This window comes from Nerophis lumbriciformis, linkage group LG29 (genome assembly GCF_033978685.3).
Source record: "Nerophis lumbriciformis linkage group LG29, RoL_Nlum_v2.1, whole genome shotgun sequence".
NCBI lineage: Eukaryota > Metazoa > Chordata > Actinopteri > Syngnathiformes > Syngnathidae > Nerophis > Nerophis lumbriciformis.
Genome location: NC_084576.2, coordinates 14,202,501 through 14,217,500, shown reverse-complemented (window position 1 = coordinate 14,217,500; position 15,000 = coordinate 14,202,501). Strand labels below are relative to the sequence as shown.

The 15,000-nt window shown below is 39.1% G+C and overlaps 1 protein-coding gene across 1 annotated transcript in view; it reads left to right on the top strand.

Annotated features, from left to right (window-relative positions):
* vwf (von Willebrand factor) overlaps positions 1 to 15,000 on the top strand; it is a 100,462-nt gene that overhangs the window by 58,782 nt on the left and 26,680 nt on the right. Inside the window, exons 29-37 of the mRNA XM_061925024.2 lie at positions 1 to 30; positions 97 to 201; positions 1,959 to 2,102; positions 2,180 to 2,314; positions 6,867 to 7,025; positions 7,152 to 7,198; positions 7,284 to 7,461; positions 7,536 to 7,777; positions 12,750 to 12,939. The exon at positions 1 to 30 is cut by the window's left edge and continues 1,066 nt beyond it. Coding sequence (XP_061781008.2) covers positions 1 to 30; positions 97 to 201; positions 1,959 to 2,102; positions 2,180 to 2,314; positions 6,867 to 7,025; positions 7,152 to 7,198; positions 7,284 to 7,461; positions 7,536 to 7,777; positions 12,750 to 12,939 — 1,230 coding nt within the window. The remainder of the gene's footprint in view (positions 31 to 96; positions 202 to 1,958; positions 2,103 to 2,179; positions 2,315 to 6,866; positions 7,026 to 7,151; positions 7,199 to 7,283; positions 7,462 to 7,535; positions 7,778 to 12,749; positions 12,940 to 15,000) is intronic.

The following is a 15,000-nucleotide window of genomic DNA, read 5'->3' as shown; positions in this document are numbered from 1 at the left end:
ATCCCACGCTCTCCAGCCTCCCAGCTACAGGTAGAAAAAACACTGCCATCATTTCACAAGCACTCTTTCACCTGTCTTAACAGGATTTTTGCTCAGTGCCATGTAGGACGCCAGTGGATGTGTTGTTCCTACTGAAGGCCGGGGAGCAGTTGGACGACATGAAGTCCTTTGTGAAAGCTTTCATCAACTCAGCTGACATAGGTAGGTGGGACTCAATTGCCCAACAAGCTGACGACTACTGTTTATTTCTAATGGATTAAAAGCGTGAATAAAAATAGAATAAAATAGCATTTTTTTTTATAAATAAATAAAAATTCACATGTATTTATATATATATATATATATATATATATATATATATATATATATATATATATATATACATATATATATATATATATATATATATATATATATATATATATATATATATATATATATATATATATATATACCGTATTTTTCGGACTATAAGTCGCAGTTTTTTTCATAGTTTATGAAAGTTGCATAATGTTTTTTTCCTTCTTTATTATGCATTTTCGGCAGGTGCGACTTATACTCCGGTGCGACTTATACTCCGAAAAATACGGTATATATATATATATATATATATATATATATATATATATATATATATATATATATATATATATATATATATATATACATATATTAGGGTTGTCCCGATGCTTGGTACCCGGTACCAAATTGTATTTCGATACTTTTCTAAATAAAGAGGGCCACAAAAAATAGCATGATTGGCTTTATTTTAATTAAGAAAAAATCTTACGGTACATTAAACATATGTTTCTAATTACAAGTTTTTCCTTAAATAAAATAATGAACATTCAAGACAACTTGTCTTTTAGTTGTAAGTAAGCAAACAAAGGCTCCTAATATATGCTGACAGTAACATATTGTGTCATTCACCCGGGATTAATAAAGTATTTCTGATTCTGATTCTGATTCTGATTTCTCATTCTATTATTTTGTCAAAATTATTAAGGACAAGTGGTGGCAAATGAGTTATTAATCTACTTGTTCATTTACTGTTAATATCTGCTTACTTTCTCTTTTAACATGTTCTATCTACACTTATGTTAAAATGTAATAAACACTTATTCTTCTGTTGTTTGGATGCTTTACATTAGTATTGGATGATACCACAAATGTGGGTATCAATCTGATACCAAGTCGTTCCAGGATCATACAATGGTGTGTCCAGGGACATATTTCCTGAGTTTATAAACATAATATATTTTTTTTTTAAACGAAAAAACATTTTATGATGCCAAAAAAATATCAATGTCATCATAGTAGTACCGACTAGATACGCTTCTGTACTTGGTATCATTACAGTGGATGTCAGGTGTAGATCCACCCATGGCGTTTGTTTACATTGTGACGCCAGTGAGCTACGGTGTGTAGTGACACATGTTTAGCTATTCCTCGTCCTGCAGGGATGATACTTGTAAGAAACGTACTTTATTTGTCGCCATGGAGGCGAGGATTAGTGATTTAGAAGTAGGTGCAGACTGCGGATGGATGTTAGCTGCGAGCTAGCTAGCCATGTCTTAAAGCACCTCTTCCTGAGGGCGTTTCAGTGTTATAGCTTTACCTTTATCGTTAGTTTTTAAGCCAAAATGCATCTGTTCTCCCTTGTCTGTCTACACACTGTGTCTGTTTTTAAGTACTCCGTGATTGTGCGCTGCCGAACATGCTCCTGTGCTTGGGCGATACTATACGAGTACCGGTATACCGTACAGCCCTTATATATATGTATATATATATATATATATATATATATATATATATATATATATATATATATATATAATATATTTATATATATAATTTAAAAAGCAGGAATAAAAGTAGTGGTAGTCAGCAAGCGCAGTTCTTACAATCTTGTGGGCCCTTAAGCCAAGAAAACATCCCTGCACTTTAACGGCATGCAGGTCTGAAAGGCACTCAGGTGAGTGTGATCCAATACGGTGACACCATCACAACGGAGTTCACCTGGAAGGAGGACCAGAGCAAACCACACCTCCTCAACTTGGTGGACAACATTCCCACAGGGAGGACCGCTGCCCCGCCACTTGGTAGTAGAGGACACAAAAACATGTGAGTGCACTTCTTCACCCTGACTTGTTATGCTCACAGCTCTGTCTCTGTGCAGGCTCAGTGCTACGATATGCTGTGCAGGCGGCCATCAGGGGGGGTAGAGTGGGCGTGGCTAAGGCCGTGGTGATGATAGTGACTGACGTGTCAACTGATCAGGTCCGAGAAGCAGCAAATGAGGCACTGGCTGCAGGTAAATAACACAATATACCTTAAAGGTCCCATATTACACTCATTTTAAACAACTGTAAATTAGGCTGACCATATTCTGAAATCCCAAAAAGAGGACACATATAGGCGTGCTAAGGCCGGGACTAGGTGAAAATTTGCCAATGATACTCGAACTTGCTTTATACATAATATATTTATTTAAATAAAGCATTGTTTCTCCTCTATTGACAGTACAACAAAATAAGTCACACTTATATTCTGTAACATTCACTGTTTTAGAAAAAGTGCAGAATTAGCAATATTCAAAATAACCTCTCGTATATAATGTAAACATAAATAATGCCTCAAAACAGGTTGATTCAATTTAAACAAAAAACAGATAGCAGCCCATTCTTTAAAATGTCTCTTTGCAGTCTGGTGGACCATTCTAATGTAAAAAAATATAAATAGTGCCTCAAAACATTTGAAACAAAAACAGAGGTTCTCAGAGAATACACCATAGGTGAATAGTATTTCACAAATCAGTTAAAACAACAAAAACAGAGGTAGCATTTCTTGTGGTACCTCTGAGACTTATTTACATAAATAAGTCTCAGAGGTACCACAATAGTGTATTGGAAGTGTGTTGCCCAAAATCTTGCCTTAAATACTAGAATTTAGAAAAGTGCTTTTACAAACCCCGTTTCCATATGAGTTGGGAAATTGTGGTAGATGTAAATATAAACGGAATACAATGATTTGCAAATAAATTTCAACGCATATTCCGTTTAATATCAATCAATCAATCAATCAATCAATCAATGTTATATATATAGCCCTAAATCACAAGTGTCTCAAAGGGCTGCACAAGCCACAACGACATCCTCGGTACAAAGCCCACATAAGGGCAAGGAAAAACTCACCCCAGTGGGACGTCGAATATGCTACAAAGACAACATATTTGATGTTCAAGCTGATAAACTTTTTTTTTTTTGCAAATAATCATTAACTTTAGAATTTGATGCCAGCAACATGTGACAAAGAAGTTGGGAAAGGTGGCAATAAATACTGATAAAGTTGAGGAATGCTCATCAAACACTTATTTGGAACATCCCACAGGTGAACAGGCAAATTGGGAACAGGTGGGTGCCATGATTGGGTATAAAAGTAGATTCCATGAAATGCTCAGTCATTCACAAACAAGGATGGGGCGAGGGTCACCACTTTGTCAACAAATGCGTGAGCAAATTGTTGAACAGTTTAAGAAAAACCTTTCTCAACCAGCTATTGCAAGGAATTCAGGGATTTCACCATCTACGGTCCGTAATATCATCAAAGGGTTCAGAGAATCTGGAGAAATCACTGCACGTAAGCAGCTAAGCCTGTGACCTTCGATCCCTCAGGCTGTACTGCATCAACAAGCGACATCAGTGTGTAAAGGATATCACCACATGGGATCAGGAACACTTCAGAAACCCACTGTCAGTAACTACAGTTGGTCGCTACATCTGTAAGTGCAAGTTAAAATTCTCCTATGCAAGGCGAAAACCGTTTATCAACAACACCCAGAAACGCCGTCGCCTTCTCTGGGCCTGAGGTCATCTAAGATGTACTAATACAAAGTGGAAAAGTGTTCTGTGGTCTGACGACTGCACATTTCAAATTGTTTTTGGAAACTGTGGACGTCGTGTCCTCCGGACCAAAGAGGAAAATAACCATCCGGATTGTTATAGGCGCAAAGTTGAAAAGCCAGCATCTGTGATGGTATGGAGGTGTATTAGTGCCCAAGACATGGGTAACTTACACATCTGTGAAGGCACCATTAATGCTGAAAGGTACATACAGGTTTTGGAGCAACATATGTTGCCATCCAAACAACGTTACCATGGACGCCCCTGCTTATTTCAGCAAGACAATGCCAAGCCAAGTGTTACATCACCGTAGCTTCATAGTAAAAGAGTGCGGGTACTAGACTGGCCTGCCTGTCGTCCAGACCTGTCTCCCATTGAAAATGTGTGACGCACTATGAAGCCTAAAATACCACAACGGAGACCCCCGGACTGTTGAACAACTTAAGCTGTACATCAAGCAAGAATGGGAATGAATTCCACCTGAGAAGCTTAAAAATGTGTCTCCTCAGTTCCCAAACGTTTACTGAGTGTTGTTAAAAGGAAAGGCCATGTAACACAGTGGTGAACATGCCCTTTCCCAACTACTTTGGCACGTGTTGCAACCATGAAATTCTAAGTTCATTATTATTTGCAAAAAAAAAAAAAAAAAGTTTATGAGTTTGAACATCAAATATTTTGTCTTTGTAGTACATTCAATTGAATATGGGTTGAAAAGGATTTGCAAATCATTGTATTCTGTTTATATTTACATCTAACACAATTTCCCAACTCATATGGAAACGGGGTTTGTAGTTAAACCCTACTGGGAGCAAGCTGTTTCTTTATGGCTGTAGCTTGGTTTGTGTGTGTGTGTGTCTCCAAGAAGCACTTTTGTGCACTTTACCCACATATTACATAGATACTATGCACTTCCCCGAGATAGCTATAGAGTATATATATCAGCTGAAATATATATCAAATATGACAACGTAACATTATGGAGTGGAGAAGACAAACTTTAGTATTACTATGTGAGCTACGATGCTCACATAGTAGATGCTCACAGATGCCCACGATAGCTCAGTTACAGCTCCTTTTATTACCTATTCTGTGTTACATGTGTTTTATGTTGCACGATTGCACCAAGAAAAATTCCTAGTTTGTGAACCCGTTCTCAAACAATGGCAATAAAAACTATTCTGATTCTGAGGCTAATATTACTGTCACAACAGCAACCATGTTAGCCTCTTCACTAAATAAAAACATAATTGACAAACTTACAGCTCTGATGTCTGCAGCTGACTGACACGTAGTTGGAAGAGCTCAAGACTTCAGTTAAAAATGTGTAGGTTTGTTTTTGTTTTTTTTACAAAACTGTCTTCTGGAATTGGTGGGCGTACACACGGAGTTGGTTTTATTTACCTAGGAATGCTTCAAAGCGCTATTATATCCATGAAGAAAGTTTTTGTTTGACGTCATGAAAACCCGGACCTTTTTTGACTGTTCTCCAAAAAGAGGAGCAAACAAGAGAGGGAGATGGGGTTTTTTGTCACATTTGGTGGTCATAGCTAGGAATTTATTCATCCCACATTGCGTTGATTCTGTGGTTATAGTGCAGCTCTCCAGTGGTTCTTGGTTAGTTTTTCCCTCATCCCTCACTTAGAGCGTGAGTGAAGAATGCTTGAAGAATGCACGACCGATCTAAGACCTGGTAAGTGCAAAAAAGAAAGAGATGATACAGTATTATCTGCTCACAGATGCTACCTGGTGGTTGTTTGAGCATGCTGCAGCTAGTCCTGGATAGTCCCACTCCCCAATGCTTCAGTCACACGCAGGATTTTCACGCGAATGAGTCAAAACTACAACTTTACTTACTGTACATACAGTAAACTAAAATGAAGAAAACTTACAGTATTAAAAAACAACAACACGAGTACCACTTATGCACATGTACATATTACACACTAAGTGACTGCACTATGTACAAATAACAAAAACACTATTATGACTCCCATATTGCACACTGAGCAATCATTTTGCACACCCAAGAAAAAGAAAAAAAGCAGATGACAGTATTTACGTAGGTGCTATAACAGAGGTGTCAAAGTCGTTTTCACTGAGGGCCACATCGCAGTTATGTTTTGCCCCAGAAGACCACTTATAACAGTGAATACTATTATTACACAATTTATTTATGCATTTTTTTAGTAGATTTTAAAAAAACTAAAATCTAAAAAAAATATGGTAAGTTGCAATAATTTCACCTCAAAATTTAGTGTATATTACTCTAAATGAAAAAACGGTACTGCTGTTTTTATGGTAAAAAAAAAAAAAAAAGGCAGCTTATTTGCCAGAATTTGACTGCAAAATTTACATTTGTTTTTGTTACTGTAAATAAAAAAACCTGCAATTTTACAGTAAAATGTTGGCACCTGAGGTGCAAATCAACAACTGTATATTTTTTTGGTGTATTACTGTAAATTCCAAATCGGCACCGCAGTTTATTACAATAAAAAAAAGTACAGTCTTTTTCATTTAGAGAAAAATGCTGTAAAAACCACAGTAAATTTCACAATTTTACAATGAAATCTATTGCTACTTTTACATTGCACAATTTGATGGATAACTAGCTCTGAAATCATTATTATTAGTATATATTTATATTTTAAAAAAATGATTTGAATGTTTGATAATATATTTTTGCATAATTAAACAATATTTAAGTTAACATAATTTGCAATTACATGGAGTTCATATATTTTTTTTCTCCCAAAATAGAAAGAAATAATACATTTAGTAAGAACAGTTACAGTACTTTATTGATACATATTATTTCCAGGCTTTCGAGGGCCAAATAAAATGAAGTGGCGGGCCACATCTGGCCCCCGGGCCTTGAGTTTGATGCTAGTGTGCTACAACATCAATAAAAAGTCATTTTATTTATTTAATGCCGCCATCATACTTCATGCCTTGTCTGTCCCTCAGGTGTGTCAGTGTTCCCCATCGGCGTAGGTCCTGACTATGACAAGAATGAGCTCGCCATTTTGGGTCACAAACAAGACAACAGCCTGCACCTGAAAAATATGGAACAGTTACGGATGTTGCTGACTTTGGACCACGGTTACGCAGAAAGAATCTGCAGAGGTGCCTGTCCGTCCTACATACACATGGATACAGTTGAAAATAATTCACCTCGTACCAGCATTGTAGTCATTTTTATAATATCACTGATGGTGACAGTAGTTGATGGCTGTTTGCTTTGGCTCTCAGCTGGTCCACCCGGGGTGTGTGTTGATGACAGTGGAAGGGAGAGAAAAGTGAGTCGTTCAGTATGCATGTGGCGTCAGCTTGCATGAAGACATTTAATGACATTTGCTCATTTTTTTTATTGGCGTGCTGCAGCCAGGAGAATCATGGCTGCTGGAGGATGGCTGTCATTCGGTTCTGTGCCATCCCAGCGGGGCCGTTACCATGCAGAGCCACAAAGTCAGCTGTGATAAACTGGAGCCGCCAGCTTGCAGGAACAACATGCCACCTGTTAAAGTCCAGGAGGCCTGCAGCTGCCACTGGGAATGTCCTTGTATGTACATTTCTGATGAGGTTTGCACCTGAGTAACTCTTCCTGACTCTCTTCCTGTGGTCTGTGTTCGACAGGCATTTGTATGGGCAGCTCCACCAATCACGTGGTGCGATTTGATAGCGTGCCTCTCAGGATCGATGCAGAGGGGCAGTGCTCCTACACCCTTCTCACTGTCAGCAGGGGCATCAGTGAAGGTTCAGAGGTCATCCTCCACAACGGACCTTGTCAGGACTCTGCACATTACAGCCAAATATGTATGAAAGCCATCGAGGTGATGCACGGCCCACATAGACTCCTGCTGAAGGATGATTTGATGGTAAGCTGTCTTTGTGTTGTTTTTATGTATCACATACAGCCATACTTGCCAACCTTGAGACCTCCGATTCCGGGAGGTGGGGGGTGGGGATGGGGGGCGTGGTCGGGGTGGGTCGGGGGCGTGGCTAAGAGGGGAGGAGTATATTTACAGCTAGAATTCACCAAGTCAAGTATTTCATATATATATATATATATATATATATATATATATATATATATATATATGTATATATATATATATATATATATATATATATATATATTGTATATATATATATATATATATATATATATATATATATTGTATATATATATATATATACATATGTCTTAATAAGGTTATCCAAAAAATAGTGCTCGATACCGTAGTAGAGCGCAATATATGTATGTGTGGGGAAAAAAATCACAAGACTATTTCATCTCTACAGGCCTGTTTCATGAGGGGGGTTCCCTCAATCATCAGGAGATTTTAATGGGAGCATTCACATACCATGGTTTATATAGGGCACAGAGTGGGTGGGTACAGGCTGGCGTAGGGGCGTGGTGATTGGCTCATGTGTTACCTAGGAGGTGTTTCCGTCTGTGGCGGCATGCTGTTACAATTTCGCTGCGCTTGTTGAGGGATGACAGGTCTGGACGGTAAATAATAAACAATTTCTCTTTCAAGCATAGGTTGCATCTTTTATTCCCACTATTGTAAGGTGTGCTGGATGCAAGAATTTGCCATGTTATTGAATATTCAATATTATTGTCTTTGAGGTCCCAAATGTGTTTGCTGAGTTCTGTGGTATTCCGCAGGTTTTGGTTCCTGAAAGAAGCCTTGTGATTGTTCCAAAACCAGATGGAACAATCACAAGGCTTCTTTCAGGAACCAAAACCTGCGGAATACCACAGAACTCAGCAAACACATTTGGGACCTCAAAGACCAAATGTGTTTGCTGAGTTCTGTGGTATTCCGCAGGTTTTGGTTCCTGAAAGAAGCCTTGTGATTGTTCCAAAACCAGATGGAACAATCACAAGGCTTCTTGTGAAAGAAGCCTTGTGATTGTTCCAAAACCAGATGGAACAATCACAAGGCTTCTTTCAGGAACCAAAACCTGCGGAATACCACAGAACTCAGCAAACACATTTGGGACCTCAAAGACAATAATATTGAATATTCAATAACATGGCAAATTCTTGCATCCAGCACACCTTACAATAGTGGTAATAAAAGATGCAACCTATGCTTGAAAGAGAAACTGTTTATTATTTACCGTCCAGACCTGTCATCCCTCAACAAGCGCAGCGAAATTGTAACAGCATGCCGCCACAGACGGAAACACCTCCTAGGTAACACATGAGCCAATCACCACGCCCCTACGCCAGCCTGTACCCACCCACTCTGTGCCCTATATAAACCATGGTATGTGAATGCTCCCATTAAAATCTCCTGATGATTGAGGGAACCCCCCTCATGAAACAGGCCTGTAGAGATGAAATAGTCTTGTGATTTTTTTTCCCACACATACATATATATATACATATATATATATATATATATATATATATATATATAAGAAATACTTATATTTATATATATATATATATATATATATAGACGTACTTCATCCCCTCGCCTGTTTTTTGCCTCCAACTTAATATATTACAACAACATGCAGACTGCAGACCTGGAGGGTCTGCATGGATCTGGAGGGGGCGTGGCCTCCAGGTCCGCCTGAATTTCGGGAGATTTTCGGGAGAACATTTTTCCCGGAGGTTTTCGGGAGAGGTGCTGAATTTCGGGAGTCTCCCGGAAAATCCGGGAGGGCTGTTTTTGAATGACCGTAAGTCTCGAACTATAGAAAGTATTTCATTTAGGGACGTCCGATAATGGCTTTTTTGCCGATATCCGATATTCCGATATTGTCCAACTCTTAATTACCGATACCGATATCGACCGATACCGATATATACAGTCTATTATGCCTAATTTGGACAACCAGGTATGGTGAAGATAAGGTCCTTTTTTTTAAAATTAATTAAATAAAATGAGGTAAATAAATTAAAAACATTTTCTTGAATAAAAAAGAAAGTAAAACAATATAAAAACAGTTACATAGAAACTAGTAATGAATGAAAATGAGTAAAATTAACTGTTAAAGGTTAGTACTATTAGTGGACCAGTAGCACACACAATCATGTGTGCTTATGGACTGTATCCCTTGCAGACTGTATTGATATATATTGATATATAATGTAGAAACCAGAATATTAATAACAGAAAGAAACAACCCTTTTGTGTGAATGAGTGTGAATGGGAGAGGGAGGTTTTTTTGGGTTGGTGCACTAATTGTAAGTGTATCTTGTGTTTTTTATATTGATTAAAAAACAAACAACAACAAAAAAACAATACCAATAATTAAAGGGGAACACTATCACAATTTCAGAAGGGTTAAAACCATTAAAAATCAGTTCCCAGTGGCTTATTTTATTTTTCGAAGTTTTTTTCAAAATTTTACACATCACGCAATATCCCCCAAAAAAGCTTCAAAGTGCCTGATTTTAACCATCGTTATATACAGCCGTCCATTTTCCTGTGACGTCACACAGTGATGCCGATACAAACAAACATGGTGGATAGAACAGCAAGTTTATAGCGACATTAGCTCGGATTCAGACTCGGATTTCAGCAGCTTAAGCGATTCAACAGATTACGCATGTATTGAAACGGATGGTTGTAGTGTGGAGGCAGGTAGCGAAAACAAAATTGAAGAAGAAACTGAAGCTATTGAGCCATATTGGTTTGTATGCAAGCGAAACCGACGAAAAAGACACGACAGCCAGCGACACGGGAGAAAGCGAGGACGAATTCGGCGATCGCCTTCTAACCAACGATTGATATGTGTTTGTTTGGCATTAAAGGAAACTAACAACTATGAACTAGGTTTACAGCATATGAAATACATTTTGGCAACAACATGCACTTTGAGAGTGCAGACAGCCCAGTTTTCATCAATTAATATATTCTGTAGACATACCCTCATCCGCGCTCTTTTCCTGGGGGTCTGGCGGCAGATTTCTTTGACTTTATCGTTGGAAATGCATCTGCTTTGAGTGTCGCAGGATATCCACACATTCTTGCCATCTCTGTCGTAGCATAGCTTTCGTCGGTAAAGTGTGCGGAACCAACGTCCAATTTCTTGCCACTTTTGCATCTTTGGGCCACTGGTGCAACTTGAATCCGTCCCTGTTCGTGTTGTTACACTCTCCGACAACACCCTGACGAGGCATGATGTCTCCAAGGTACGGAAAACAGTCGAAAAAACTGAAAATAACAGAGCTGATTTGACTCGGTGTTTGTAATGTGTTTGAGAAAATGGCGGATTGCTTCCCGATGTGACGTCACGTTGTGACGTCATCGCTCCGAGAGCGAATAATAGAAAGGCGTTTAATTCGCCAAAATTCACCCATTTGGAGTTCGTAAATCGGTTAAAAAAATATATGGTCTTTTTTCTGCAACATCAAGGTATATATTGACGCTTACATAGGTCTGGCGATACCGATAATTTCCGATATTACATTTTAAAGCATTTATCGACATCTCTAATTTCATTGGTTGAAATCTGGGCTTTGGGGTGTTATACGAGTTATTACGGTAATCTACATCCCAGCAGCTCAGACCAGGAACAAACCAGAGTGGGCGGGGTTTGTTTTCAGAGCAGCCAGCCCCAAACGTGTGTTTCAGAAACAGATACAGAAGCAGATTTTTACGTGATAATATATCATATTGTAGGTGTTTGTTACCCTTTGCATTCATATTTCCACTGGGAGGAGACCCCGGGGCAGGCCAAGGACCAGATGGGGGGATTACATCTCCTCTCTGGCCTGGGAACATTGCGGAATCCCCCAGGAGGAAGTTGCTAATGTTACTCTGCGCTGTTGTCCCCGCGACCCCATTCCGGAAAAGCGGTTGAAGATGGATGGATGAATGGATGGATTCATATTTTGCTGTTTGTTACATTTTTGTTGTGTTTTGTTTGATTATAAAAGATACACAGTTATCGAGGAGCTGGTCTGAGAAGTAAAAGAGGAGCGACGGTCATATGTTGTTAATATTCAGTGTTTTATTGTTCATAGTTAATATTGTAAATCCCACTTTCTTTATTTTAATGTACATTGTGGGTGTCCGATTCAGTAAAAAACTGGAAAATTCCATTCCGTTTTTTTGAGGTGGTCTGTCACAACGTTTTTAGAATTCTATCAGACATTGTGACTTTTTGTCAAGACTGGGACCATGGCTTGGTTTGTTCTCCCGAGGTGCAAGTGAATTGGACCAGATGTGGCGTGAAGGTGAATACATGATTTATTTAAACACTATAACTACAAAAAAGTACAAACGAAAAGCGCGCGCAGTGGCGGAGAAAACCACTTGGCTATGAAAACAAATACTTGCACAAAGGCAGAAACTATGAACAACAAAAAACACTAACTGTGGCTTAATAAACAAAAACTTACTTGGCATGGAACCGGCATGAAAAAAGAGTCATAAGAGCAAGAGTCATAAGGGTGTGGAGAGTGTGCAGAAGCATAAATGCGGGATGTCCAGAATGACAAACTGAAAACAATGAACTTAAATACTATAGACATGATTAACGAAAACAGGTGCGTGACTCAAAACGTGAAACAGGTGCGTGACGTGACAGGTGAAAACTAATGGTTGCTATGGTGACAAAACAAAAATGCACAAAAAGTCCCCCAAAAAAACCGAACATGACCAAAACAAAAACATGATCACACAGACATGACACTTTTGGTATTAGTGTTCTTGAAAAAAAGGCACACAGCTAAATGTGTACATATAATTTATACACACATACATCTTGGCCACCCAGATACATTTTTTTCTCTCAATGTGGCCCCCGAGTCAAAATATTTGCCCAGAAATGACATACAGCGAGGGCGTTCACTGTCTGCTCACTTCCCTTATGCAGGCATTGATTGGCCAGGATGAGCTTTCACTGCCATGGAGGTATGCAGGCCTGGAACTGGTGCGATATGGAGGAATGATGCTTCAACTCAAATCGGACCACGGCTACATTTTGACATTCACGCCTCAAAGCAATGAGTTCACCATCACATTGCTCAACTCCAACATCAGGGGCCGCATCGCCGGACTCTGTGGTAACATATTTGATTCCCTTACACCTTGTGAAATAGTTTTGCCCCCCTCATCTCTATCTTCCTTTTGTATTTATCACCATATTTCCTCAAAAAGCGACCTTTGCTCCAATACGTGCCAATTAATTGCCAAGTGTGTACTTGAATTACCCGCACAAATTATGCCATTACATCTTCGCCACGTGAAAAGCAGACTTGGCACCTGTAAAGCTGATGTTCAAGTTCAAAAATAAAGTGCAATATCTGCTAATAGAATAGAATGTAACTTAAAAAGTACAACAAACAGACATATAATATACATGAGTAGACAGAACAGACGCCCAGTAAATAGGTAGGAAGGAAAGGTACATTGCAGGAGGAGGGAGAGAAAAAGAAACTACCAAAGTAAGCTTCTATTGGGGTTTGAAACTAGAAAAAAAAGCACGTATGAGCAACGTTCCCTCTAAGGTGCGCGCCTGCGCAATTGCGCACCGCTCACGCGTCCTCTGCGCACAGCAAATTAATGCAGCGCAGGAAATCAAAAATCCCATCTGAACTTTAAACAAAATAAACACATTACAATTTATTCTGTATGATTTTGCAATGCAACTCTGTGAGTGACAGGTGACAACAAGAGTGGCCCCAATGAATAAAACAATCTTTGTCAACACAGTTCAATGATCGTCTGTCGAGACACTTTACGGACAGGAATTCCATCAATCACTTTATTGAGCAAAACTGTTTGTAACCACACCAAAAACTTGATTAAAAAAAACTTTTATCTATAAAAACTGGTAATTTTCTGGCTTAAACCAACTTTGTCATCCGTCGTTTCAACAGAAGCCGCTCGCTCTGTCTCACTTGCACCAACACACGCACTCATGGCACTTAGCCAGTGCTGCGTTTATGGCCACACAAAAAGTCGGACAACCCCAACGCCACACAATGTGTAAATGCCAGGTTGTAACACTGTGACTCCTCAATCAGATGTGTGCTTATTTTACTGCCATTTATTAAGAATGTTAATCTATGGATATTATTAATGAAATATTGTCACTAGATTTCATAAATGCTAATAAAAAGATGTATTTTACAGACAGAAAGTTCCAGGAACTAAATGTAATCTCTGAAAGGGGTAACATTTCTTTTAAAGGCAGGACCCGCAGCCAGACATACAATACTAGCACATAGGTCATGAAAAACAGGTTTTTTTGTTATTGTCATTGTAAGAGGGCAAAATCACTTATATCAAAAAATGATTTTAATAAAACATTTAAATTGTTATTTAGTCAGGTTTGGGACAGGTGTGACGCTGGTGTGGCCACAGTGTGCACGTCTGATGTTGCTCACATGTGCTCCACTGAATGCTCAGAAAGTTTGTGCGTTTGCTCATACACATGAAAAATTAGAGGGAACATTGCGTATGAGCACATGTTACAACACACAAAACTCCAGACTTGCAAGCAGAGACAGCCACCAGGGGTGTTGCTCCCCTTGTCCATCGTACTACATGGGGTGAAGGCGTGGGATGGGGTGTATGTGTGCAAATCTGTATAGTACTAGTCCATAAGTGTGTGTCCATAAGCTTGGAAGTCGCTTCATTCGGCATCACAGCCTTTTGCCTCATTCCGTGGTGTGACATTGTGTTAACACAGCTGGTTGCTATGGAGGCGTTTGGGGTCTCGCCCAAGAGAGTCCAAAAAATCCCAGGTGTCCTTAAAAAAAGGGGAAGAGGGATTTCAGAGTGTCTTTCGCTGCAATGGTCTCTCTGGGTGGGTTTAGAGCATGACTTTGCCAAAGCCAGTGCAGAGGGAGCTGAATTGTAGATAATAATTGTTATAGTTAAGGGGAGCAGACACATACCAATAGGTTTGTCTGCTCTAGTTGTCTGTTCTGGCTCTCAAATTGATCATAATTTCTCCTTGCAGAGCGGAAAGCTTCTCCTAGATGTTATTCAGTTTGCGATTCAGTTCAGAAATCGCACAAGTCTAAGTGCCGACAACCCTGCGCATCTCATCAATCAAGACGGGCAGCCTCTGGGCTCCTTGAACTGCTGCCATTGTTTTCTGAATTTGTAAAGAGACC